The 27,597-nt window shown below is 41.5% G+C and overlaps 2 protein-coding genes and 1 long non-coding RNA gene across 3 annotated transcripts; 1 reads left to right on the top strand and 2 right to left on the bottom strand.

Annotated features, from left to right (window-relative positions):
• Nucleotides 1-1,179: 1,179 nt before the first annotated feature.
• On the top strand, nucleotides 1,180-7,869 carry LOC109481780 (acidic mammalian chitinase-like). The gene is made up of 9 exons (XM_019784371.1): nucleotides 1,180-1,403; nucleotides 1,968-2,198; nucleotides 2,893-3,014; nucleotides 4,165-4,288; nucleotides 4,855-5,040; nucleotides 5,343-5,462; nucleotides 6,110-6,278; nucleotides 6,449-6,562; nucleotides 7,236-7,869. Exons 1-9 carry the CDS (start codon nucleotides 1,323-1,325, stop codon nucleotides 7,310-7,312), a joined length of 1,224 nt encoding a protein of 407 aa, XP_019639930.1. The 5' UTR covers nucleotides 1,180-1,322; the 3' UTR covers nucleotides 7,313-7,869.
• Nucleotides 7,870-8,630: 761 nt separating this feature from the next.
• LOC109481779 (protein slit-like) lies at nucleotides 8,631-25,728 on the bottom strand. The gene is made up of 11 exons (XM_019784370.1): nucleotides 25,688-25,728; nucleotides 23,192-24,498; nucleotides 20,684-20,881; nucleotides 19,340-19,519; nucleotides 18,514-18,666; nucleotides 12,402-12,590; nucleotides 11,561-11,745; nucleotides 11,175-11,264; nucleotides 10,173-10,390; nucleotides 9,886-9,952; nucleotides 8,631-8,909 (listed from the first exon to the last, which is right to left on the bottom strand). The coding sequence occupies exons 1-11, from the start codon at nucleotides 25,726-25,728 to the stop codon at nucleotides 8,829-8,831; spliced, it is 2,709 nt and encodes a 902-aa protein (XP_019639929.1). The 3' UTR covers nucleotides 8,631-8,828.
• On the bottom strand, nucleotides 14,984-17,892 carry LOC109481894. The gene is made up of 3 exons (XR_002140937.1): nucleotides 17,754-17,892; nucleotides 16,843-16,870; nucleotides 14,984-15,435 (listed from the first exon to the last, which is right to left on the bottom strand). It is a non-coding gene; the product is annotated as an uncharacterized LOC109481894 (long non-coding RNA).
• Nucleotides 25,729-27,597: the final 1,869 nt, after the last annotated feature.

The raw sequence follows: 27,597 nt of genomic DNA, 5'->3' as shown, positions 1-27,597 counted from the left end.
ATGAATAAATTAACGTTATTGCTCGACAGTTGTACATGGTACAATGTATGGCATCAATAACAATGTGATCAATACAATCAAATCTATTTTAAGAGACTACTAGTATTACTACAGGAATATAAACGTATACTGCGTAGGACATTATGTGCGTTAGGCATTGCTATATATCTATTGCAATACTTTCTCTCTTTAGTAATGCACTACATATAAATTGGCCTACAAGTACGTAGATATGGAGTCGGGGCATAGCATAAGAATATTAAAATGTCTATGTCATTGGGAGAGGTTTACCAGGTTTAAATGTGATCATTTTCATTAATTTTTGTCAAGATGAACTTTCATGCTAAGTCAATCAAACTTGTTTGTCCATCACCGGCAGATCCCGTGGAGAGTCCGTACCGCCGGGTGTGTTTCAAACTTTAAACGAGATTATTATTAAACAAAGCAAACAAAGTTATTGATGCTCGAACAAAGCCTTCTCAGTTTACAAAATTATGACGAAAACGCTAAACGTTATGTCCAATTGCAACATTAAGTAAATTGCCCAAATTTTTTTGCTAACTCCGTCAGCCTTATTAACGGAATGGACCCGTCTACTGCAGTTTCCGGGACGTGACGTCGGAAACACGTGATTGCAGCAGAGGGTCGCACGTGTCAGATAACCTGTGTCGCCCCCCGTCTCTGTTCAGTGTTGGGCGGTTGGCCCGCGCGTATACACTGCCTTAGTGTTGGGCATAACTTTTTAGTCATAATGAAGTATACCAACACAGAATGAATGAATGAATGAATGAATGCATGAATGAATGAATAAATTAACGTTATTGCTCGACAGTTGTACATGGTACAATGTATGGCATCAATAACAATGTGATCAATACAATCAAATCTATTTTAAGAGACTACTAGTATTACTACAGGAATATAAACGTATACTGCGTAGGACATTATGTGCGTTAGGCATTGCTATATATCTATTGCAATACTTTCTCTCTTTAGTAATGCACTACATATAAATTGGCCTACAAGTACGTAGATATGGAGTCGGGGCATAGCATAAGAATATTAAAATGTCTATGTCATTGGGAGAGGTTTACCAGGTTTAAATGTGATCATTTTCATTAATTTTTGTCAAGATGAACTTTCATGCTAAGTCAATCAAACTTGTTTGTCCATCACCGGCAGATCCCGTGGAGAGTCCGTACCGCCGGGTGTGTTTCTACGGCAGCTGGGCGCAGGAGCGCTCGCAGCCTGCAGGCCTGGACCCCGAGGACTTCTCCCTGCACGCCGGTCTCTGCTCGCACCTCGTGTACGCCTACGGCACCATGGAGGGCAATCAGCTGGTCCTGGACGACAACTACGACTACGAAGACTTCCCTGAGTACGAGAGGTTCAACAATCTCAAGGTAAGACAAACTATGGGAACGAGACCCCTCCAAACGCAATGAATGCAATTTCCGGCCGGCACCCCCCCCCCCCCCAAATATTCTGGATGAGGAAATCTGATTTACTGCCATCTCTCAGTACATGTTCATCATAATTTCCTTCTTAAAGCGTTAGAAATACAAAAAAAGCTACGTAAGGAGTCCCTGTATTTTTGGTACCCACTAATAAATAGCTAGAACCTTTCTATTGATACGAAAGAAGGTTTTTTTTGTAAGAAAGAAGGTATTTTACAGATCAGTATACTATGAGATAGCGTTGATTTAACTTACTATCCTTCTAGCCTGGGTGCCAGACTATTGCCAGGGGAAATATACAGGCTAGTTCCTCGGCTGCGAAAATTTTACCTAGCCACCCCCTCAGACTCTGAGCCGGGCTGGAGAGATGAATTAGCCCCCCAGGTGCTAATTTAGCAACGTATTTGGGCTTATGGCCTTCCCCGGCCGAAGGGAGTACTTTGTCGAGCCGGGGTCTGGCATCCAGGCTAGTCTGTTTCTCGATAATACCGCACACTTTTTTCCGTACAGACGGAACACCCTGGCCTGAAGACGATTCTTTCAGTCGGTGGATGGGACTTCGGGTCCAAGCCGTTTTCCGACATGGCGTCGACGCCGGCGAACAGAGCCGAGTTTGTCAGCTCGGCCGTCGGGTTTCTCCGGCAGTGGGACTTCGACGGGCTGGACCTGGACTGGGAGTTTCCCGCGCAGGGGAAGGGTTCGCGCCGCGGAGACAAGGCGGCGTTCAGCAGCCTTGTGAGGGTAAGTGCGAGGTAGTCTCCAAGCAGGGGTTAGGTTAGCCTGGTATCCAGTCTATCGCAGTTGGAACGGGTTATCTTCGGGGCTGCAGCTCATCTTCCCCGCCCGACTCAGCTAGGTTCCCCGGTAGGTATTGCACGACTGGAGTTTTTTTTTCGTGATTGGGCCCATGGGCGTGCCAAACTCAAAAGTATCAAAAGTGGAACACTCCTACCGGGCAGTCTGGAACACTCCGGGCGGTCTGTTGAGCTGGGAAAACTATTAGACTCTAGAGCATCGAAGACAGCGTGCCCCAAACCCCGATAGACTGGATACCAGGCTATTGGATACTGAATACCGTGACCTGATGAATTTGATTATGAAGTAAACCCACTACTACGTGGCTGTAGTAGCGAGTTGTACGTGCCAGATAACTTGTGTCGCCCCTCGTCTCCTTGACCCGCTACTACAGCCTCGTGTCTCTGACGTCTGATGTATCGAGAGGAGACCTAGCTGTCCATTCCGTGAACCAGGTTGACGGAGTCAGCCGAACATCTGGGCAAAACCAAATTCATTCCAGTGTTGATCATGAAGATAAAATTTTATCTTTACTTAACAATAACTTGTACCAACACAAATGAACTTTTAGGCTGATTAATCTGAGTAACGTTGCTTGAGACGTATTAAACAAAGGGTCTTTGTATTTACTTCACATCAGGAGCTAAAGCAAGCCTTTATAGCGGAAGGGGAGGCCGCAGGAAGGGCGCCTCTCATCCTGACGGCAACGGTAGCCGGCGGAGAGGCAATCAGAAAGGCTTACGACATTCCAGAAATCTCCGAGTAAGTGTGAAGTACATGTATATATCCGTAAATAATTTCATCAGGTTGGTAAACGAATGAATAGCAAAGTTCTTTGATCACAACCATTTATTTTTCATGAGCCGACGTTTTGATGACCGTCTGTCATCTTCATCAGGGCAATTCTGACTGGTTTGCACTGTGCACTGACGCTGAACCATGTAACACATTTAGTGCACTATGCACCAAGTAACATCTAGCGTCAGTGCACAGCAAACGTACCAGTCAGAATTGCAATGATGAAGATGACAGACGGTCATCGAAATTTCGGATCGTAAAAATAAATGGTTGTGATCAAAGAATTTTGCTATTCATATAAAGTATATAACGTTAGTTCCCACGGTCACAATTTATCTATTTGTTATACTTTGTGTGATATTCTGAATGGCCACGCCAGATGATGCATACTTAAAGTGCTCATGACACCAAGCTTATACGACCATATCTGATTGTGTGTGCCATGGTTGACATCAACAATATTACTTGGGTAACGGACACCTTAACAATAAACATAAACTTTTCTCCTGTTTCATTCAAAATTTCAATGCCCCGACACGGTCCGGACAGTCTACTTGTATCTCTACCTTTAAGTTTTGCATTTCGTTTTTTTTTTCCTGAGCTGACGTTACCCCGTGATGTCAGCTCCGGAAAAAGCACAGAAATGTGAAAAATAAAAGATATGCCTGAGGCAGGTGATTGGGAAACTTGCCGGAGCGTTTAAAAAAACAACTTGGAAGGCCGTACAAACTCAATTTCATAGTCATCATATTTAAGATCAACTTCAAGTAACTATACTATTTCGGTATCTATATGTATTTTACTGACATTTTTGGTGTCATTTAGTCTTTAATGTCGAGGGCACAATTCCCACACGGGGCCCGGCCGGGCAGATTTTGGGAACGAAAAGTACGATATAAAGACAACAAAGCATAGAAAAGTTTTAATGATAATCATGGGCACTATTTCTGTATATTCTTGATATGAATTTGTAATTTGTCGTTCATACAAACAGCCCGGCCGGGCCCCGGTTTGGAAATGTGACCCAAGCATAAGCAATAACGTTTAACTTCAGTTTGCCCAGGTTCTCGAAACAAGACAAAAAATATATATTGATAAAAATATATGTTCCTAGACACCTGGACTTCATGAACGTGATGACGTATGATTTCCACGGGTCCTGGGACCGCGTGACCGGCCTGGCCAGCCCGCTGTACGCCGCCAGAACGGAGAGGGGACAGGCGGCAAGACTCAACGTGGTACGTATATATACGCGTTTTGTATTATATTAGCTATAGGCCACAGCAAGTAAATTTTATGGATGACATCCTCCGCAGACTCCAAATATAATGCGATAGGGCCCAAAAAAAGGCGGACCAAAAAAAACAAGATTATTCATTTCAATGTTGACAACATCCATTTGTCACTGACAACGACAACGAACATCGATATTTCATATAAAAGGAATGGAATACAGCACTGCACCAAAGTAAAAGACAAAACAATAAATCTGAGCTTTGTCTTCATATTTTTCTGCAGTCAACCTTCCGGCATGGCAACAGACATTTTTGCCCATTTTCGGCATGTTGACCACTGTCAAGGGGCAAAAAAAGTCTTTTTTTTTTTAAATTCGGACGAAAATTAATGCTCACGCTGATATCATCCATAAAATTACTTGCTGTGGCAATATGATAAAGATAAGCTTTATTGTTCATTCATGTCCTATAGGCGCAACAGCTCAAAAAGTACAGCGATGTCATCATCATAACACTGAAAAAACAAACATCGTAGGTGACCGAGATTTTACCGATCTATCCTATAACAGGCAGCGTCGATACAGCAGTGGCTGGACGGTGGAGCGCCCGCCGGGAAGCTGAACGTTGGCCTGGGGCTTTACGGTCGGTCCTTCACGCTGAGGAACCCGCGGCACCACGGGCTCCGCGCCCCGTCCAGGGGACCCGGGCAGCCCGGACAGTACACGGACGAGGAAGGCTTACTGAGCTATTACGAGGTACGTATATAAGATATACACTAAGATCTGACAGGTACAGGAACAGTGCCATTTCGTACCTGTCAAAACTCCTGAACATTTTTTGTAACTTGATGATGATGAAATGATGATGAAATGATGATGAAAATATGCTTCGAAATGGCAGTCAATGACAATATCAGATTTCTTTTCAAGTATATTTTCTTTTGCCACCCTAAAATTACATTGGGTGCCTTTTAGAGTTTAAAATTTGAAAAAAAAGACAGAAAAGTGGATTTTCCGTTGACTTTTTACCTGCACACGTTACCCTGCATGTTGTTCAGATCTGCCGGATGCTGAGTCGCGGCGCCACCAGGGTGTTTGACCGGGAACAGAAGGGGACCTACGCCTACCTCGGGAACCAGTGGGTCGGGTATGATGACGAGGAAAGCCTCACGCACAAGGTATGCAAGTCCCTCTGCAACCTGCCTCAAGCTTTCGGATCTATTTGTGTATAGATATATACTCGACTGAGGCGCGGCCGATCTCGCGGCAGATACTTTAAAGATGACTGTCACACCAGTCTAAGACGTCTGCAGATACTCAACATCTGTCTAAACCTGTCTTAAGATATCTTCAGATACAAGACACATCTCTAGAATATCTTCAGGTACATTGACGCTTGCGACACCTAGCCGTCTTCAGTTGCACTACACGCCAGTCTAAGACGATCTTCAGATAGACGACACATAACACGTTTAAGACGCCTTCAAACACTCAAGCAACACCTAAGGCGTCTTCAGACATATGACACCTCTCTAAGACGTCTTCAGACATGATACCTGTCTAAAATGCATTCAGACACGTGATATATGTCTAAAATGTCTTCGGACACTTGCTACATGTCTAAAATGTCTTCGGACACTTGATACATGTCTAAAATGTCTTCAGACACTTGGTACATGTTTTTAAACACGCCTTCAGACACATGCTACATGTCTAAGATGTTTTCAGACATATGACACATGTCTTAGACGTCTTCAGACACATGGCAGCTGTATGAGACATCCTTAGATACACGGCACCTGTCTCACACCTGCTGTACCCGCAGGTGAACTGGCTGAAGGAGAAGAGCCTGGGCGGGTGGATGGTGTTCTCCGTGGATGAGGATGACGCCAGTGGTCAGTTCTGCGGGGGTCAGCGCTTCCCTCTGCTGAACGCCCTCAACAGCGCCCTGGGACTGCCCACGGTGGCCGCAACAGCCGCACCGCCGGACACAGGTAAGGCCATGTTGATTTGATTATATGGATGACATCCTCTGGGAACACCAAAACTGTTGCGAGCGTGCGAATAAAACAATTTTAGCCAAAAAAAGTTGCCTTCATTATGAAATCTGCGTGGATATGAATGTTTACGTTTCTAACTGTCGCCCCGATCATTGTTGTTCCAGAGAACGGTGATTTCTGCTCGGGTCGGCAGAACGGATATTACGCTGACCCAGGGGATTGTGGGAAGTACTACAACTGTGACCGCGGGGTCACGTACCACGAGGAATGCTGGGAAGGTATGTGACGCTCTTCAGGGACGTAATCCAACGGCCAATTTTTCACATTCTCCCACGGCAGAGCTATCCCGCGGCAAATACGTTAGTTAGCCTTGGGATTAGCTCTGCCCTATCAGCCCCACATTCGTACTCTCAGAGCCAGATTTATAAATATTCATGAGCTTGTCCTATTTGATGCAAACCAATCAGAGCCCAGATTATCTAAATTCAACATGGCGGACATGTAAACATTCTTGGGTTCCTGTTTCGCTGGCTAAGATACAACACAGACCTTCCCACACCTATCCTTACACTTTAATAGGAAGACGTCTCTGTTGTAAAGCAGTGTCTGTACCGTGCGCTGCTAATGTTGACGGATGCCGATTCAAGCAATTCTTGCACAGCTGGCCCCCAAAATAGCCGACAGGATGTTTCAGTGAACCCAAAGAGGCGATGTAAGCCGTAACGTGATTGGCTTACAGCTTCCCAGTGGCCTTTGACCCTAGCTTTGCACTACCGAAAGCTATGCCTCTGATTGGCTGAAGCTCGTCAGGCTGTAGAAGTGGTTTTGGTCGGGTGGTTTGGCAGGGGTGCTGCATCATTGATTTTCAAAACCTTCACGTCAAAAAATAAATCTACTGATGCTTTGATATGTGGATTAGGTATAATTCCAATTTTTCTTTGTTCAACTCAGACACACTCTGGAACGATGAGCTCGGCGACTGTGACTGGGAAGAGAACGTCGACTGCAGTGAGGACTGGAAACGCTAGGAGGGAAGGCACTCTTGGGACAACTTTGCTTACCTTTTCTGTTCTGTATACATAAGGCAAACCTTTTGTTTGGAGAGGAACGTTTGAGAAAGATTCTCTGACCAATATTATACGATTTTGTTACGAATGTTTTAACGTAACGCTTTTTTAAAGATCTAACAAGGGACTACAATGATTATCGTTCAGTCTGTGCAACGAAATGGTGAGCCATGTTCTTACCACGTGCAACATCGTAGTACATATGGTAGCATTGGTAGGTCAGTAACATAAAGAATCATTTTATTGTTAACAAAATTAATACAGAAAGTGTACTATCATGTCACAAAGATTAACATTCTAATTTGTGATATTAGAAAACGATACGCATATAGTAAGTAAGAAACAAGTATGGAGTTTGCGTTGAAAACAACTGCTCAACATCTACACACTGATTAGCATTGGTAGGTTACCTAAGATGTTTTATATACATTACATATTGTACCATCACAAAATTAGGTTGCTTTTAAGCTTTGCTATTTGGAAACGATTAACGTATATAGTGAGAACAAGCAAGGATATTTACCGTTTCTAAATTTAACATTTCTGGGGTACGTAAAAGGTATGTGTGCGATAACTGACATCCCTGTGAGTGTGTAACATTGGTTGTCATGGGTTCAGATCACCATGATTTAAGTTAAAATATTCTATAAACTATTGGTTGATATGCAAATAAGTAAACTTAAGACAATTTTTTTTGAAAGTCCAAAAGGAAACAAAAGTTACACAGGTCAAGACAAGGATGCTGCAAATTAGTCTATTCTATAGGCTTAGAGCGCTGAGCCCAAAGTGCCTCAGAGTTCTACCCGTAGCGTATAAGAGCCTGACGTATATTCTTATTAGGCCACACCAACTAAATTTTATGGATGACGTCCGCGCGCGCATTGATTTTGGCCTGTTCCTAGAAAAAAAAAAGAGAAATTCCGCTTCCTGTAACTATGACCAAAGAGTCACGACAGTGCCGCTGAAAGGTTTGTACGGACCAAAGCTTATGAAGCATCAAGCAAGGAAATCAAGACTTCCTTTAGGAATTCAGTTTGGTACATGCTGCCACATTTAAAGAAACTTGCTGACCGCTCCATCTATCTCCCCAAAGCACAGGACGACAACTGCTGTTCCACCTGATTTATTGCTGTTTTGATGATGAATAAAAGACTTCTTGCTTGTTACACTGTATCACCTCATTCAATTTGTGTCCTACCATTTGTCGTCTCTTAGTATATTTCTAATCTAGGCATCTTGTATTTTAGGGCCCTTCTTGTTTTTTTCGCCCTCTCGCATTAGATTTAGGGTCTCCATTTGACGTCATCCATAAAATTTACTTGGTGTGGCCTTAGTAGATTTCTAACCTTCAACGACAGTTCTTAGATACGTATAGTCAGTACTGTTGCATAATGTTATAGAACTGGTTGTCGTTCCACGTACTGGTCTACGTACTTAAGTTGTCGTCGCGTACTCGGGTCCGTAGAGTTCGAGGTTCTTATCCAGTGTCAGATACAGCGTATCGAAGGACGGTCGCTGGGCGGGCTGCCAGCGCCAGCATTGCAGCATCAGATCGTACCTGTGGAGAATGCGAAAGCGACATCTAGCGATCGTCATATGAACTAAAGCTCATTTAGGTCCTGTAGCTTTGTGACCTCATTGTTATTCACAAAACGTGAAACATATCAAACAAGCAAAAGACAGGTTCCCTCCATGAACGAGGTTGGTGTTGTGTACAAACAAACCACCCCATTAGCAAGGCCGGCAGGTCAATGACCAGACCAAAGAAATATATAGCCTGTCAAACAGGAGGTAAAAATAGATACACTGTGGTCAAACACAGACCACACTACTATAAAATAGGGGTGATAATGTAGAAATCCTTTTAAATTAAGCAATACAAATATACGACAACCTGCTAATGCACTCTAAAACACAAAGAGACTCAACAACTACCCACATACCAAAAATTATACCAAACCATCCACGAGATTTTCCAAACATTCAACACAAAAGACCAAAGTTAAACATTTTGTAAATATCAAACGCAAACAGCTAGGAAACCCAAATTTAAACCACTAAACCATAATAATAACAACTACATGCTACCTTAATATCGTACAAACAGTCCATAACGCGCCAACAATAGAATAAAAAAATTAAACTGCAGTACCAAGGTCAATCACCAGGGGCTCAAAGTCAACCTACACAATCTCCAAGGCCCCATCCATCAATCTGCCAAATATCATACAGTTCCTTTTCACCGATCTTCAGATATCAGACCAAAACATGAAACGGACCAAAAACAATACCCCCATTACATGGAGGGTAACAAAAGTGTTTCAGCTTCGAGGAATACTGAGTAGCATGCATGCCGGTAAGCAGGATATAGACTTTAAGAGATACTTTCATGTGTATTTTCATGACCATAGGTCAAACGTGTCCGATTGCTCGCGACAGGAGTATAAAAACCATCAGACTTACATGGCTCGCGGGCAGTCCTCAGGTTGTGCCATTCTGAATCCAGCCTCGAGGCGTTCTTTTAGCTCGCTTACTTCCACGCCAGGGTAAGGATTGCCCCCTAGCGTACATATCTCGTACAGCACTATCCCGAAGGACCACCTGTTAAAAGGGATATACATAAATATATATATAAGTCCATGGGAACTACGAGGTATCATTTAGAATATGCGTTAGGATCAGGATAACTCACACATCGTAGTGTAAGTTTAGAGTTAGATATGGTTATCGTTATAAGAGTACTTACACATGTCTGGTGTAAGGTTAGAGTCCGACATTGGTTATCATGGTAAACTGTAGATATTACGATACGACTACTTACACATTGCTCTGTGTGGTGTAGGCTTCTCCACTTTCCAGCCGCTCCGGCGCCATCCACTTCCAGGGCACCCTCTGGAGCCGGTCCTGCCGACGGTACCCTCGGCTGTAGATGTCCTCTGCCAGCCCGAAGTCAGAAATCTTCACATGCAGGCGTTTTCCGACCAGCACGTTCCGAGCGGCCAGGTCTCCGTGGACGTATCGAGACTGGGCGATGTGATCCTGAAACATGAACGTCCACACAAAAGTCATACTGACTCAGCTATATCACTCTTGCCTGAATTCAAGCCAACTTGCACGTTAGGCCATGTTGATTTGATTATATGGATGGCATCGGCGCGAGCATGAATTTTCGGCCGTTTCCAAAAAAAAAAAAAAAAGTTTTACAACCATACTGTAAATCGTGCAAAACAGTTGCTAAATGAGCAAAAATATACCATAAGTTGCAAGGAAAACATTTAGAAACGATACCAATGTCGTAGAGTGCCAAAATCAAAGGAAAAAGGACAAAAATGAATTCGAAGAGTAGATTATTCGCCATAACATATTCTGGGCCATTTGTTCAACCTTCATGACCACGTAGATTTCATAGTGAAAGCAACTTTTTTTTTTTTGCAAAACTTTTTTTTTATTCGCATGCTCGCATCAGTTTTGGGCTTCCCAGAGGATGTCATCCATATAATCAAATCAACATGGCCTTATTGCAATAATAAGGAAGTGGCTCCCGAAGCATTTTATTCATTCCATATCATTATCCAAAATGCAGATGCTGTCGATTCTCATAAGTACATTAGAAATATCTAATACATTTCTGGCACCTGTTACATCTGTTGCACCTGGTACATCAGTTTTCAGCACCTCTACGCCACCTGTTACGTCTGCAGCACGCGGTACATATATAAAGCACCTGGTACATTAAAAGTACGTAATGCACCTGCAACACCTGGTACGTCTACCTGGCCAGCACACATTGGACTTGGTGTAGCACATACATACTGGTACATACCATGCCTTTAGCGATCTGTCGGGACACCTGATACATCTGCATCACTTCGAAGGTGTAGATATCATCACGAGGTTCGTCAGAGGTCTCAAGCTATGGACACGAAAAATTACAATGGTTTAATTAAGGTTTATTCATTACATTCCACGTTTTAGCAATATGCACACCAAGAAACATTTAGAGTCCAATATGTGACAAACATACATGGGCAACAAAACTGTACTTTTTTTCAAAAATGACACTTTGCATCCGTTGAGAAGCAAATGGCACATCCGCATCAAACTTGAATGGCCTGCAAAATGTAAAAGAATCTTCTAGCTTCGAGAAACTTATAACTATCAACGAACGCACTGCCTTTTAAGATAGAGAAAAGAAACGCTGCGGCTCACCTCCTGGCATTTTCTCAAGAAAGTCTTCAGGTCTCCATACGGCATGAACTCCGTGATGAGATACAGATGGTCTCGCACCACCGTGCAACAGCCGACCAGACCCAGTAGGTTCTCATGAACCCCCAGGTCCACTACTGCACGGATTTCCTCCAGAAAACCAAGCTTGTCGTCCTCACTAGCGCTTTCTGTACACAGGGGTGCCAACAAAGAATTTATACGAATTTTACGGAATCCATACGAATTTTACGAAATACATAGGATGCATTACCAGAAGCATACGAAATCAATGGAATACATACGATCCATTACTCGGAAACATACGATCCTTACTAATTTGGTGATCCAGGCGCAGGTCACCAAAGTAGTAAGAATTGTATGTTTCCGAGTAATGGATCGTATGTATTCCGTACAATTCGTATGTTTCTGGTAATGGATCGTATGGATTTCGTTAAATTCGTATGGTTTCCTTGTAATGGATCGTATATGTATTTCGTAAGGTCCGTATGGATTCCGTAAATTTCGTATGAATTCCGTGAAATTCCTATGATTTCCTCAAAATTCCTATGAATTCTTTGGCAACCCAAGCTGGTACATGTCAATTGCAAACATTCACAATGGCGTTACACATGGAGAACTATTGAAAATTAGAAATACGAAACAAGTAGATTCATACAACAAGTACCTGCTAATGAGGTTCAGGCATTTATATAGGGGTCTTTTGTAAACACAAAGTTTTTGTTTGAAATCGTTAAGATCTTAAATCTTAACTAAAAATCGCTTTGAAGTCTAGTGTAAAACGCATCATTCTAATTCAATTCAAAACACTACTCTGAATACAAACCTTTGACAGTTTTTACGACGACGTCCTGGGTCTTGCCGTTCCGTGTCAGGGTTGCCCGATAGACGAGGCCGAACGCCCCGCTACCGATCTTCTCGCCGAGCGTCAGCCGGTCGGGGTCCGTCTCGAACCGCGGGAACTGTGGCCGGGCTGGAACCAGCGGGATCGCCTCCTCCATTCTCCTTCTCTGGACTGTACAAAAAAAAACAAGAAGTTGGAGATCTCATACCTCCAGGAAATATGTATTTGTAAATGGGCAAGAATGATTCACGTTAATTAACCACCGCTGAATTACACTCTTTTGTTATCAAATATTCAAATTATTTGAATAACTGGTAGCTATGTTTCTCTCTATGTCATCTCTGAGCAAGCTCTATTTCGGCAGTGCAGGAACCCTTACATCTCAGCCGGAAAGCCACGTCGAGAGTTCTATGCGTTTCTCTTTTCCTTCCGCGAGAGAAAGTAGTCCGTTCCACGGCTCCGGGCGTCGACTCGCCTCACAAGAAAGCTTACCGCTAGATTATACAATCAAATAACTTCCTTATTGTAACTTATTCATAATATTTAGACTTCTTTATTTGCTCCCCATGAATTTTTGAGCCGAGAATGTACCTTTCTCCTTTTGATATCATGACCTAAAATTAGGCAATTTTAGTGCAATTTCCCCGTGTATTTTCACCTTGATGGAGATTTCGCACCAACAGGAAATTTGTTGGGTGAAAAAGAGCAAACCTTAAAGTCACTCTATGTAGTTTTTTGACAATACAAAAAGTATATTTTTTATTCTTTTCTTTACATAGTACATTGGCTTAACCCATTAGTATTCCAAAATTATACTCCACAGCAAAAAATACAACATCCTTGCTCCTTAGAAGCTTAGAAAACTGTGAATGATCTTCTATTCAACCTCTGGTCAAACCACACATATGGTATTGTCCACTCCCAGTGGTTTGACCTACATCCCAGTGGGGTGTCAGTTGATAGCTTACCAGTTTCTGAAATACCTAATCGTTTACCAGATTTTTTATCTCTTTTGAAGGGATAATGACCACAGTTTATTCATGCCCAACAAAATACTCTAAGTTGATAATTATATTCCACCTCATGTGAAAGATATGAGTTTTTTTCTAAGGAGGGTATATCTTGTGACATCTGCCCCTGTCTATCAAGCCTGGCATGCCCGGGCCAATTAGCCACCCCAGGGGGCAACCCCTGTATGTTGTTGTTGTTATTGTCCTGAGCAAACCGGTGGCACCGGAACTGAAGAAGGACTGTTTGAACGGACAAAATATACGAAAAAAAATGTGAAATAATGACACAAATGTGTTGAAAAGTGATAGTAACTGCTATTAACACCGAAATTTAGTATAATTAGAATATTTCAATTTTTTGCGCAAAAAACTACATAGAGTGCCTTTAATCTTTCTGATGGTATTTGACTTATAGACGATTTCGAGGGCGAAACGGGTTTCCCCCCAAATTCGATGAGGCCATGTCACGGGAGCAGGCAGGCAATTTTAGTGCAATTTCCCTGAGTATTTTCGCCTTGATGCAGATTTCGCACCAACAGGAAATTTGTTGGGTGAAAAAGAGCAAACCTTAATCTTTCTGATGGTATTTGACTTATAGACGATTTCGAGGGCGAAACGGGTTTCCCCCCAAATTCGATGAGGCCATGTCACGGGAGCAGGCAGGCAATTTTAGTGCAATTTCCCTGAGTATTTTCGCCTTGATGCAGATTTCGCACCAACAGGAAATTTGTTGGAATAGAAAGAGCAAATCGTAAACTTTCTGATGGTGCTTGACTTATATTTGATTTCGAGGCCGAAACGGGTTTCCCCCGAAATTCCGTGAGGCCATGTTACGGGAAAAAGCAGAATTTTTCCCCAAATAGAACGCGCATCCCTGGCGCCGCGGCCGGCGAGGTACGTGTGTTCTACGGAGCGCGCTCCTCTCCTACATGCCCTATAACACATGACCATACATCGCTAGATTTAAATTATTGTCGACCTACGTCTAAACAACTTTTAGTTAGACTACACTGGGTGTTAATTCATCTTATATCTAAACAGGTTCTTTTATTTTGCACGCAGAATATATGTTTGTGGTCCCTTGATAGATACGGCCGATCTGAAAATTCGAAACCAGCGTCTGCCTAAACGCGAGGAAACATTATACTCTCGTAGCTTCCTGACCTTTGAAAAACGCACATCTAATTAGAGCAAGCGGACCATTAGAACTAGAATACCTCAAACATTGATTCATGATTGGGGAGAATTCAAAGAATAATTATTGTATCCGTTTTTCTCGATTTGAATGGCGTTGGGTTTAAATAGTTACTTAAGAAAAGTTACATTTATCGACCTGCTGGCTTAGTAAAAAAGTAGCCTATGGACACAACCCAACGCTTCTGGTACCTAGTCAGGACAGTGCAACATGTACATTGCATGCTCTGATTATGGGTAAGTTTATCCTGGATCTGTTATCCAATCTACAGGTATAGTCCATGTGTACTGCTTACTATAATAAGATAACAGGTCCTCATGTCCCTAGTTTTACACAAAAGAATTTGCATATTTCTAAAAGTGCTGGGTGTTATCAAATCCCTAAACATAACTCTCTCACATACATCCTAACAATTATACACAAAATTACCCAAGAGCCATTAACGTTGCTTCAACCTTTATCTCATTACCAAACAAAAAACAAAGTAGTACATTTTGATGATGATGATGATGTACATTTTGTTGTGGACTGGGATATCAAATACTTGGGATCATTACATGTATACATAGTACATCTTTTACAGTACATATATTACTTAACACATGCTCAAAAGTTACAGTAGACATTGAATGCTGAATCGACTATTAAATATGATCCCAAATTGTATTAAGATTACAATAAACAGAATAGATGGAAATTAAGATCTCAATACATAATACATCTTATATATATATCCATAATCTCAAGCTAAATAAACAATATAACATCCTGGTGTCCTGCTGGTGACAATCCCACTGGGTGTGGCTTTTACCTGCAAGGTGGAAGAATTTAAAAAATGTAAATAAGATAAGACACCAAACCCAATTCACTCATTAATCAACATCAGAGAATTCTGAATCTGAAATGTTATCCAATGCAGACAAGCTGCCATGTAAATGTCATCTATAAAATTAACATCCTGATCCTCACTATCAAAAAAGTCTTTTCTGAATCAGAATCATCATGCATTTCCTGATTTTGATCAATATGGAGTAAATTAGAACATTCAGAATCAAATGTTGAAGTTGGCATAGAAGAAATAAGTAATTTAGATTTGGACTGTACAGCTAGCTTGTATAGAAGTTCCATTCCACCCACAGGGACTTCCAGTAACATTAAATCAGGAGATTGGCTATAGGAATAAATCAACTCAGATTTTGTCATGTGAAAAGGATAACTACAGTGGAGTTCAGAGACAATAAAGAAAATAAGGGAAGTAGTGAAAAGTCACCTCAGAAACTTAGAGCTACTATGGCTTGTCTCATCCTTAAGAAAGGCAAAGTAATGTCCAAAGATTCAAAATCAGAAAAAGAAATTTCAGACTTTTGCATAGTTAACACAACAATAAAATTCCAAACAGGATTTGTTTCTTTAGAAATGTGAAACAGGTTTATGCGGGGAGGTTGCAGTTTTATGCAGGTTAACAATTTCATGCAAGAAGGTTGGAATTTATCAATAAATTTGGATTCTTAATGAATCACAGTATTCATATATAAAAAAGAAAGACCGGGTTCCAGAATTAATACTATCCTTTAAATCTTTTAGCATAGAAGCAAAACAAGACTGAATAGACTTGATCTCTTCATTCTCTTGATCATATTTTTTAGAGTTACCTCTTGCCAATGAAGTGATTCTATAATATCACAATATCTATAGTATAACATTAAACTATGTTTGGTGTTAGAACTTTTGTGAACCAAAATAAAGTTTACTAAATCATTTAAGAGTCCAACCACAGTAGAATGTGTCATAATCAGTACATTACTTTGACTTTTACATTCAAATCCTTTCTTGAACTTAACATTTCTACATAAAGATCATCCACAAGAAGTATTGGTTTACTTTCAAAAAACAGTTCTCCAACCTTACAAGAAACCTGGTGCAATGCTACTTGAGGCAAATTTTGGGGGCTAGGGTCTTCCTGAAATTTTCTTAACATATAACGTTAGTGCACACTTTTGTTTTCACTTTTATTCTTAGTTATATATTTGTATTGGTTGTGCTTAAAAGTGTCAGGTGGGGCTGTTAATGTGACTGTAACTTGAGCACAGTCCCAATTTGTCCTTGTCCTTCTTTAAATTTTAGTAATAATTTTCTAAAAATGCCAGGAGAGAGGATGACATGGTTTGCCCAAGGCGGTTTAAACATTTTAAACCTCCTTGGTTTTCCAGATACTTACCAATCTAGACTGTGAAGCCTATGATAATCTGAAACAGAAATAAAAGAATCCCCTTCACACATTTTTCTCAATTCAATACTAAAATGAACGTTAGTTTTATTTCAATAATCAATGATATACATGCTCAACCATTTATTATAATTTCTACTAAACATGTACATTGTGCACTGTTTTTATCATCAATCACTAGATATGGTAGTACATGCATGCTTGTCTTGCTGTAACTTTAGACACTATGACAAGTCATTGTAACAATTTGCAGCAGTCATGCAGCTTTGTTGTTCTTGTATGACAACCAGACATCACGTGATAAAGTTGGCGGGAATTTTTTGCACGAACACACACAGGGATGATTTCTTTTACGAAGTTCGTGATCCATCAGACTCAACTACAACATTAACTTCAAAATTTACAATTGAATCTGTCCTTGTAAAGATCTAACGACTAAGAGTCTGGGTCTAAACTTAGACTAGATTAGTTCATCGGAAATGATTTTACCACGAACATGATGTTTACAAGAAATGAAGCACATATACGCAAATTATTCAACAATGTCCGAAATGAAATCAAACGACAAACTATGAGTTTTAGCCATAAAATTAGCCAAAAAAGGGACCCTAGTTGGCATTAAATTGCAAACCTATCCAGACTTCGCACCAACAGGATATTCATAATGGGAGATAGCCAAAGGTTCAACACATTTTATCCACATATCGTCATATGCAAAATCGAGGGCGAAACGGGTTTCCCCCCAAATTCAAATAAGACGAAAATTCAGATCAGTCCAGGGCGGCCATTTTGTTCATTTCACTGTGCACCAAGTTTAATCACAAAACTACACTAAAACTGATAGAATACCCCTCAAATATGAATACTACGGAGAGCCCATGATATACACGTCTGATACGTACCGCCATCTTGACGCAGAGGCCGAAACTGGTGATGTAATCGGCTGTCAACAACTCGGATGAAATTTCAGCCCGCCGCCCGCGAAAACGTCGTCCTTAGCAACGGCGTTGCTATGGACGGCGGAGTGATACGCTCTGCAAAGAAAACTCGTTCGAAAAGCGTTCGATTCAGTACGTGGCTTTCCGGCTGATCTAGTTGGCGTTCCTAGTGACCTGTTCTACAGGTCCCTCCGGGTAGGGGTGTTTCCTGATTCCTGACATTACTTTGCTTTTAAAAACTGCTACGGTGTAAAATAAATAACGTGCATTATCTCGCGCATACTATCGGACAACATGCCACACTACATACCGATCCAGCAAAGGGACCGTGAGCTACAGCTACGGACACAAAAACTCCAACCGTCATCCGGCGTTCACCGACTTCATTTAGGAGTAAAAACAAAAAACAAAAACAAATCTCACTTACTTATGACATAAAGACTAAGCTTTAACTTCCAACACTTAGATTACAGAAATGGGACTTACCCAAAATTTTCGGTTGACTCAATCAACCTTGTTCACGGAATGGACCCGTCTACTCTTGGAACGTGATGTCATTGACACGTGACCGGGTAGTAGCGGGTCATACGTGCCAGATAACTTGTGTCGTCCCCCGTCTCTGTTCAGGGTAGGTCTGTGAGATTTTATGTAGACCGTCTCCTTCAGTTCATTTCATAATGACTTGTACCAACACAGATGAACTTTCATGCTAAATCTCACTTACTTGTTATATTATCCTTTTTTACCCTCCTCCTTCGTCTTAAAAAGACCATGAACACGACAGCTGCCACAATCATCACTGCGACGATACCGGCAATGTTGCCGGCAATGATGGCTTCAGTGGACGTGCGGATTTCTTCCGTAGGTTCTGTGTGTGCTAGAACAAAGTTACGGTTTATTTCCTGGCGCCATGAGGGCGTTTCTTGTATTATTTTGAATGCAATTAATACGTAGGTTAATACATCTTAATAGAGTCTACAGTCAAAGTTGTCAAAGTAGACCACTAACTACCGCGGAGAAGTATTTTTTGATAGTTGTCATCACAAAACGTGATATATATATATATAGGGGATATAGGCATAGATTGGTCCATGTGCGGTCCCAGATGCCAGTCGTGGTCGCGTTGGACCATTGGTCGGCTTAGCTAATTAGTCAAGTCCCCCCAAACGGTCGTTATGGCCAGGTGGCCGGCTAATAGAAAGTTGTCGCTTAGACAGTTTGACTGTATGATACAGTATAGACTTAAGGTAGGTCCGTATCCTTATAGGTACTTCCTGTCACCAACCCCTCCCTTCATTTGAGAACAAGAAAGTTGATGGTTTCGATAGCCCTTTTAGATACCCTTTTCTTTTAGAACCTATATTGAAAAAATCTACACGACAACTAGGGACTCTGATATTATTATGTGGTATTATTGATGTAACTTATGGAACGTTACTTGTTGTCCCTGTATTGTTGACTTATGAATATCAGCCCTGCTACCTCCAAGTCAGTGCAATGTACTGTTGCATTTCAAATAGATATGAAATAAATACACTGTAATAACTCACGTTGGCAAGTCGGAAGATCTCCGTCCCAACTCCCGTCCTCTTGGCAGGTGGCCGACGAATTGCCGACAAGCTCGTATCCAGGGTCACAAGAGAACTGGATGTCGTTCCCAGAGCAGTAGCCACCGTCGGTAGTAGTGATCTGGCCGTTTAGCAGTCCCATGGCATCGTCACAGCAGAGACCTGAAGATAAAAAAAGCAAAACAACAAAACACTGAAGCATAAAAATGGACATGGTTTCTAATCTAAACGCAATACAATGAACGACCATACAAACAAATTTCGTTGACAAAAGGTAAGTAGGACTGTAACCAAACAAATAGAAAACAGAAATACAAGCATTTTTATTGACAAATATATTAACAGTAATTTTTTTTTATTCCAACATGTAATCACCAGACGTGGTGACGACACACTCAAGTTTTTTCAACTTATATTAATGCCGCCACCAACACAGGGGACAAATACATGACAGGACAATACACCCTAGCTAAGTGAGGAAAGCCGTGTAAAGTGCCTTTCCCAAGGGCACAAGATCGGTGGCATGTCAGGACTCGAACCTGGGACTCTTAGTTCCGAGTCGCGCACTCTGCCGCTACGCCACACGACCCTACGATTAACAGTAAATGAAATGGTGTGACAAGTCTACATCGTTTCTCACAGGCACACAGCTTTATTCATCCATGAACACTACACTGAATTGACTAAAAAAATCTAATGAAACTTTTTACGAGTGGTACTGAGTTTCAGATTGTACATTTCGTGTATGCACATTACTTTTCTGCATATTTTGTCCTGTCTTTATTTGTGGTAACGCTTGAGTACAGTACCACTGGCAGCATTTAGATTTTGCAAATGAAGACCTAATTTGCAGATCAGATTTAAAAAAAATAAAAAGCTATCATTTCATTTGGTGGTAAATGGCGAGAATGTAACAATTGCCACATCTGGAAGTAAAATGAAGGTCCATATCGTAAAACAAAAATTATGCAGATCATTAAATCATCTGCTCCATTGATACTTTTTGTATGATTGTTTGAATGCAAAAATTTAAATCGTGTTTCCTAGTTATACAATTCCCAATTTATGTTCATTTCGCACCGACTTTTTTCTCTTTCGTGTTCAACGGTATGTCCTGTGGGGACATAAAAGATTGGAGCTAGATCTATATAGAAGAGCTTTACTGCACGACAATTGCACATGGTACAATGTATGCCACATCTATTGAAGGAAGCACCAACAAAAAATAGAATAAGGCTTATTATAGAATAAAACCTACGAAATCCCAATTACTCAAACAACAAGGGCTAGCACAAGTCTGTCTTTGATACCGTGTTGAAATATTACCTGTAACATAGACCTCTACCTCGCACAATGCCAAAGCGTGCCCCATTCTCTGTACCGACACATAGCGGCCGGACATCGTCGGGTTGCAGTACACCTCTCTGGTCTGCCCGGGGGTGGCCGCGAAAGTCTGTCCACACTGGTCATTCCGAGTGAAGTTCTCGTTCGAACCAACTCTCACTATTATGTTCGTCAATCCACCTTCTGTAAAAGTCAACAAAGATTACTGTGAAAAGTGGAACATTACGCATGCCTTGTAAGGTAAGCCAGTAGAATGCTTTGTACCTTCAGCACAACACAGCCCACAATTTCGAGCTCCCATTGAAATATATGGTAAATATCTAAGAAATGAGCAGTCAAAAATCACCTACTTTAGTGTTCACTTATTGAAACGAAGTTGACAGTGTAGCTTGATCTTCAAATTGTCCATTTAGCCGAAAATTCTTATTTTTCTATCGGCACAAACTCATTGTAGGATGGCCTAACTGACCTCTGACCTCCTGAACACCACTAAACACAACAACATAGCATCGCTTCTACCCAGCATCAAAAACAAGCCTAAATGCCAGTTGTTTCAGGCAAAGGAAGAAAGCCCCCAGGTTCAAAATGTCAGCAATATTAATTAGCAACATTTGCCAAGATTTACAGTTGGTTCGGATGCTCTCACGATTGATGGTACTCGAAACGGGCCTTCTGCGCCTGCTCGAAACGGTCACCACTGCCCAGTAAAGAAACCCATGCTAAGCGCCTTTACACTGGGATATGCATTCTTTGTAACACTCTTAATAAAGCTAAAGTAATGCCATTATACACTGCATCAACAATGACGAGTATGCAATGTGCTCTTGAGATATATACGTGGTTCATACATTTGAAATCCCTATCACAGCATTGTCCACCCAAACTGGAATTTTTCATTCACTATTTGTAGCATCGTAGACGTTAGGTCAATTTGAATTTTTAACACGAAATTTGACATGGACCCTGTCGTACACACAAATCGGTGTCGTACACACAAAACCAGGTTTCTAGAACATAGACGACCCAGTTCTGTTGCATCTGAGGTGTCACAGCACATCCACATAGAATCACCGGGACACACAGTGGATCTAGAGGGGGTCAGAATCTTGGATACCGAACAGGATTACTTCAAGAGAGGCATAAAAGAGGCCATATACATCAGGGCACTTCAACCATCGCTCAACCGGGACGGGGGGCGATATCGACTTCAGACAACCTTTGACCCTTTGCTGACGTCACGCGTGGGAAAAATCACGTGTCCACAGCATTTGGGTCAGATAGCTGAGGAAGACTGAGTGATTCAGTCGAAAATTTCTGGTGAGTCAAATTTTGAGTTGGAGAAAAGTTTAAGTTTTTCACAATGTAATTTACCAACTCAGATGAACTTTCATGCTGATGTACAAAACGGTGTGTTTATGCTGTTTTTGCAGTTTTAGTCAAGGTATATATTCTTAAGATGAATTTTTTTTACAAGGAAATGATAGATTAGATCTACTCACTCATTGTGCAGACGACCCCGGCATCCAAATGGTGCGCGCAGCTATGGACGCCCCATCTGCCATGGTCACATTCGGTTATGCTCATCTCACTGCCGGTACAACCCACGTAATCCAGCCATATTGGCCCCGTGCCATCTCCGAAGAAGGCGTTTGTTTTTGCCTCATCTGCACCCGGGTAGCCCAGCTGACGGCAAACTACGTGTGCGTCGACAATGGTCCAATCGTGATGACAGATCGTCCCCCATTGGCCGTCGTGAAACACCTCAACTCTCCCTTCATGGGCGTGGCTCCCACCTTGAAGACGAACGTCTAGAAAGAAAAACAAACACTGATCTGAATTTTTAATGTGGGAGTTTGGCCTGAAACATATGGCTAACGGTGATAATGTTTGGAGGAGATGGAGGACGCGTGCGGCCACGCGTACGGACCACGATTTTGGTTTTAAATAGTGAGGATCTATTGATGCAAAAATGACATCAGCATTAGCGAAGACATACATGTAGCTGAGCTATAAGCTTCCGTGCAGAGAGAACTCACCCCTGGAGGCGCTCAAAATGCTGACCCGACTGACGCTGTATAAACCTGCCAGATCCACCTTCCACCAGGGCTGATTTTCGATGTTTGTTTCAGCACACTCAAGATTATTGCCGTCCACAGCCTTCTCGGCTCCTTGAGATACCCTTTGGGTGGAACTCTGCGTCGCGTTCTTTCCAAGGGCCAAGTTAAATTCTGCAAGAAATTAGTGATGGAAAGTCATGACAAATATATTATTTATTGACTATAATATCATCAACATATTGCCTAAAGACATGTCCCTATATAGGTATGAAACACTGTTTCGACCTATTCATATGTTGCCACTAATTGTTGTCATCATTTCCCCCTACTTTTGAAACCTCACGATTAAGCTGCTATATCAAGTTTACCGTTATTGTAGAACAGTAGAACCATGATAAAGTATGTATATTCCTTTCCTTATTACCTTTGTCACAGTATGTGCCAGTCCATCCGACGTGGCAAGCACAAGATCCATCCGCACTTGCCGTGGTACAGTCGCCGCGGCGGTTACAAATCTTCATTTCCAGGAGCACAACGCCGATCAACGCGTCGCCTTCCATGTGGGGAGGGGAGCTGCAGACAGGGTCATCGCGAAGTGATTCACGCACACGTTGCGAAGTCATTAGATTCTGTAAACTACAGTCACATCTCAAGGGGTTCTCACTTAGGTACAACTGTCCTAAGTTCCGCAGCTGTGAAAAAATCCCCACCGGAAGACTCGAGATGTTATTGTCAGACAGAAAAAGCCATATCAAACTGGTCAGATTTGAGAATGCTCCCTCAGGGGCATCGGTAATGTTATTACCAGATAGCTCCAGGAGTGACAAACGGGTAAGATGTGAAAAAATTCCAGGCTGGAGACTCGAGATGCTATTGTCGGACAGGATAAGCCGTTCTAAACTGGCCAGATTTGAGAATACTGGGAGCTCTAGATCTGCTATGTGATTACCTAACAGATTCAGCCACTCCAGACGGGTGAGCTGTGAGAAGATTCCACCAGGGAGACTCGAGATTCTATTATTGGTCAGATGAAGTAATCGCAAACTCGTCAGGTTTGAAAATACTCCACCTGGTAGATCCGCTATATGATTATCAGATAGTTCCAGCCACTCCAGGCGGGTAAGATGTGAGAAAATTTCAGAGGGGAGACTAGAGATGCTATTGTTGATCAGGTTGAGCTCTAACAAACTGAGCAGATTGGAGAATACTCCATCGGGAAGATCAGCAATATGATTATCAGATAGCTCGAGGCGCTCCAGACGGGTGAGCTGTGAGAAAATTCCAGCGGGGAGACTCGCGATGCGATTGCCGTTCAGGAGGAGCTGGATCAAACTGGTCAGATTTGAGAATACTCCATCCGGGAGATGAGCTATACGATTACCAGCTAGATCCAGCACCTCCAACAGACGGGTGTGGTGTGAGAAAATTCCGGCAGGGAGAACGCCGATGCTGTTGTTCTTTAGACGGAGGAACACCAGGCTGGTGAGGTTGGAGAAATCAGCCTCAGACAGATTCTGTATGCTGTTGTAGCCCAGGTCGAGGACAGTTGTATTGGGTAGTATGTTGTAGGGGACGTCTTTGAGCTCCCGTCTGGCACAGATAACTCGCCCGTGAGAGTTACAATCACATTTCTCCGGGCAGGCAAAGGAAGCCGTGACCACCCACAGGAGAGCGAGGACAACGACTACAGGAGCTCGGAACGTCACGCGACTCGTCTGCATGCTGCTGCCGCCGCTGCCCCTGCAAGCACAACAAGACTGGCAATGAAAACATACATTGCCATGGCGACGGTGGTTGCTGCTAGGGTTATTGTTTCATGGCACTGCCATCATTTCATGATTTTGAGAAAGACTTGGTACCTGTTAAGTCTAGACCGATACAGTGCACTCCTCCTCTAAGTGTATACTGAACGAGCCCCGGGGTCACAGAAAGTAGGGCCATTCCTAGAATTCTTGCAAATACTGTACCATTAGGCTCCTCCCTGAGACGTCGCCAAAAAGAGGCGTTCTCAGACTTCATAACTCCATGAAATGCTTATAAAGCTTTTGCAAATTCTGTTGCTTCATTTTGTCTCATTCACTATGAAAAGACGGTTGCAATTAACGTAAATTAATTGAATTGATAATCAAAAATTATATATTCCTTTATACATAAAAGTTCTATAGCTATCTTTTGGTAGAATGCATTTGTAACATTTCATTATCAATTATTTAAATATCAGCATTTACAAAATTTAAAGACTTAATTACAAATAATATGTTATAATATGTTCAGTTTCAACTATATCTTACACATGTCAAGTAGGTAATTCCTACCTTTTGCCAACAACGAAAATGCCACTATTATAATAATCATAAAAATTATTGTGTTATGTATGGATGTTATACCTTCCATGCACAACATATGTTACACGTTTCATTATTAGAAATGAATGACATAATTTTCTTATTATTTATGGAAATTAAGTCCTCATCTTCATTATAAATTTGTTTATATTGGCGAAGACGAATGGAGGTTCAAGACGTTTAGTGAACGAGACGTTCTTGTGTGCAAATCTAGGATATTGTATTTCTACTTCCTTGTGCCGAAGTATTTCGGAGGCCATACAATTCAATTTGTTGCATATTTGGGAACCAGAAAAAGATAATACTGAGATTTAAAATTCCAGCATGAAAATAGAGTCTGGGGTATGCGCCTTAGTACACACAGTTTAATGGAGTGGATATAGTCAGAATGACCGATAAATTAGCACATCAAGCTATCTTTATGTAATTCATCATCACAATTTATTTAGTTACCTAGTATCTTCTCGCACTTGTAAATCACCTTACATGGACGGGTTTCACAATCATATCTAAAATCAATAGGTCTGATGGCTTGAATGCTACTTTAGACACTTTGACGTAGACATGAAAGACCTGAAACCAACCTGAACAGGTTGTCTGGTTGTTGCCGGAAGGACACTATCATCTGGGTATCTCAAGACCAGGGCATGCCTGTATAAACAGGAGCATTTGGGGTTCGATTCGTATGTACTTCTTTGAAGCCCCCCCCCCCAAAAAAACGAACCAGACAAATCCGAAAAGAGGACTTATCAGTTATAGGTCCCGTTCCACTCTATCCAGAGCCCATCTCAATTTCTGTACCCCTGGGCCACACAGTTGTGCAAGCATTGGGGCTAGTCTATTGGTAGTGTTGTTTAATATTTGATCTTTGCATAGTCTTTCTCATAGATGCTGAGTGCTAAGCAAAGAAAGCAGTATGTACCATTTGAAAAGTCTTTGGCATTACCCGGCAGGGGTTTTAACTCATGGTTACAAAGCGAGCACCTTACTCGATTGAGCTATTGTCATAAGTCTTAATAAATTAATAGATGACTTGTATGTCGCCATATATAAACAAACACCAAGGTCTAACAAGAGTTCCACGATCTCATACCTTCGCCAAATGATGTTAACCCTTGCGATTATACAATTTTAATCATTGATTTTGTAAAAAAAAAAGAGCCTAATTTACATGGATTATATCAGTTGATCATATTCTCCACCCAATGACAGCCTTATTTTAACAAAAAGGCTATTATAGGTCTTCCTCATAAATTATGCAAATGAGGTCATGATTTGAATAAACTATGTTTATTGATGTTCACCTTCACTTAACTTCCAAATGTGGCAAGTATGAAATTCCCAGCAGTTACAACGATGAAATTATAAAAATTTGCCATTAATTATGCAAATTAGGTCCTCATTTACATAATCTATATCCTCAGATGTTTTTCTCGTTCTCAAGTAGATGTCACAAGTGTTTCATAGTTATATTATCGAACAAAGCAGATTTATAGAATGTCCTCATTAATTATGCAAATTAGGTCCTGATTTGCATATTTGTCATTTGATTATGTCAAGCATCACTTTAACTACCTACATACCAAAAATCACGACAATTCGTCAATCGGTTCTTGAGTTATCGTCCTTCAAATTTTTTTTCAACAAATGCTCCTGCAGTTGCAGAACAAGCTGCTAGGGGGCCCAAACTCATGTCACTTCTTCCCTACCCCAAGAGCTATCTGCCAACCAAAATTCGTGACCCTAGCATGTCCAGAACATGAGATATCAAAACCGGAAGTTCAGCTGCAGTACCTAGGAAAGCCGCCAGGGGACCCAAAATCTAATCATTTCTAGTTCCCATAAAGATCTACCCACCTACCAAGTTTCATTTCAATCCATCCACTGCTTCTCGAGTTATCTTTCTAAACCACACACAAACACACACACACACACACACAAACACACACACATACAAACGCTACTGAGAACATACCCTTCTTGGCGAAGGTAATAATAACCAAATCTAGGTGCCCCACATAGTGCATTTAAATGAGTCAATTGTGTCAAGGACACTACTATTAAGTGTTCAACAGGTCCACTAATAATATAACCGCAACTGATTTTTTTTACAAATATTAGCATTTTTATCACACATCAATAAATTTTTCATTGGTGGCACCATGTTGTGTTTTCCCTCGGCCGGTCCTGTTTAAAAGGTTTCATTAGACGAACATAGGCACAACTAATAATCAGGCATATGTTTGGAGAATTACAAATCTCCCGATGTCATTTGTATGTATGATAACTCAGTGTGTAATTTTGATCCACAATTTACAAAGAATTTTTTATTTGGCTTGCCAAAAGATTCTCCAGATGCAGTTTTGGTAACTATAAGAGCCGCCACACAGTGTGGATGGTCCTTGGCAGTTATTTTTCTGTCGCCATTTTGAAAGGACGCATAAATCAAACTTTGGCCTGCCTGTCGACTGTTTCAACAACCTTTTTATCAAAT

This window comes from Branchiostoma belcheri, unplaced genomic scaffold, assembly GCF_001625305.1.
Source record: "Branchiostoma belcheri isolate BF01 breed outbred unplaced genomic scaffold, Haploidv18h27 scaffold58, whole genome shotgun sequence".
Lineage (NCBI taxonomy): Eukaryota > Metazoa > Chordata > Leptocardii > Amphioxiformes > Branchiostomatidae > Branchiostoma > Branchiostoma belcheri.
The sequence above is the reverse complement of the archived record's forward strand: the minus strand, read 5'-3'. Positions and strand labels throughout refer to the sequence as shown.

Coding starts and splice junctions, on each gene's coding strand:
- LOC109481780 (XM_019784371.1), top strand. CDS start 1,323: ATGGAGGGCAATCAGCTGGTCCTGGACGACAACTACGACTACGAAGAC. Junction 1,404..1,967: donor AGAGGTTCAACAATCTCAAG/GTAAGACAAACT, acceptor TTTTCCGTACAG/ACGGAACACCCTGGCCTGAA. Junction 6,279..6,448: donor AGCCGCACCGCCGGACACAG/GTAAGGCCATGT, acceptor TTGTTGTTCCAG/AGAACGGTGATTTCTGCTCG.
- LOC109481779 (XM_019784370.1), bottom strand. CDS start 25,728: ATGATAGTGTCCTTCCGGCAACAACCAGACAACCTGTTCAG. Junction 12,591..18,513: donor AAAAAAGGATAATATAACAA/GTAAGTGAGATT, acceptor TTTTTTGTACAG/TCCAGAGAAGGAGAATGGAG. Junction 9,953..10,172: donor TACACCACACAGAGCAATGT/GTAAGTAGTCGT, acceptor CCCTTTTAACAG/GTGGTCCTTCGGGATAGTGC.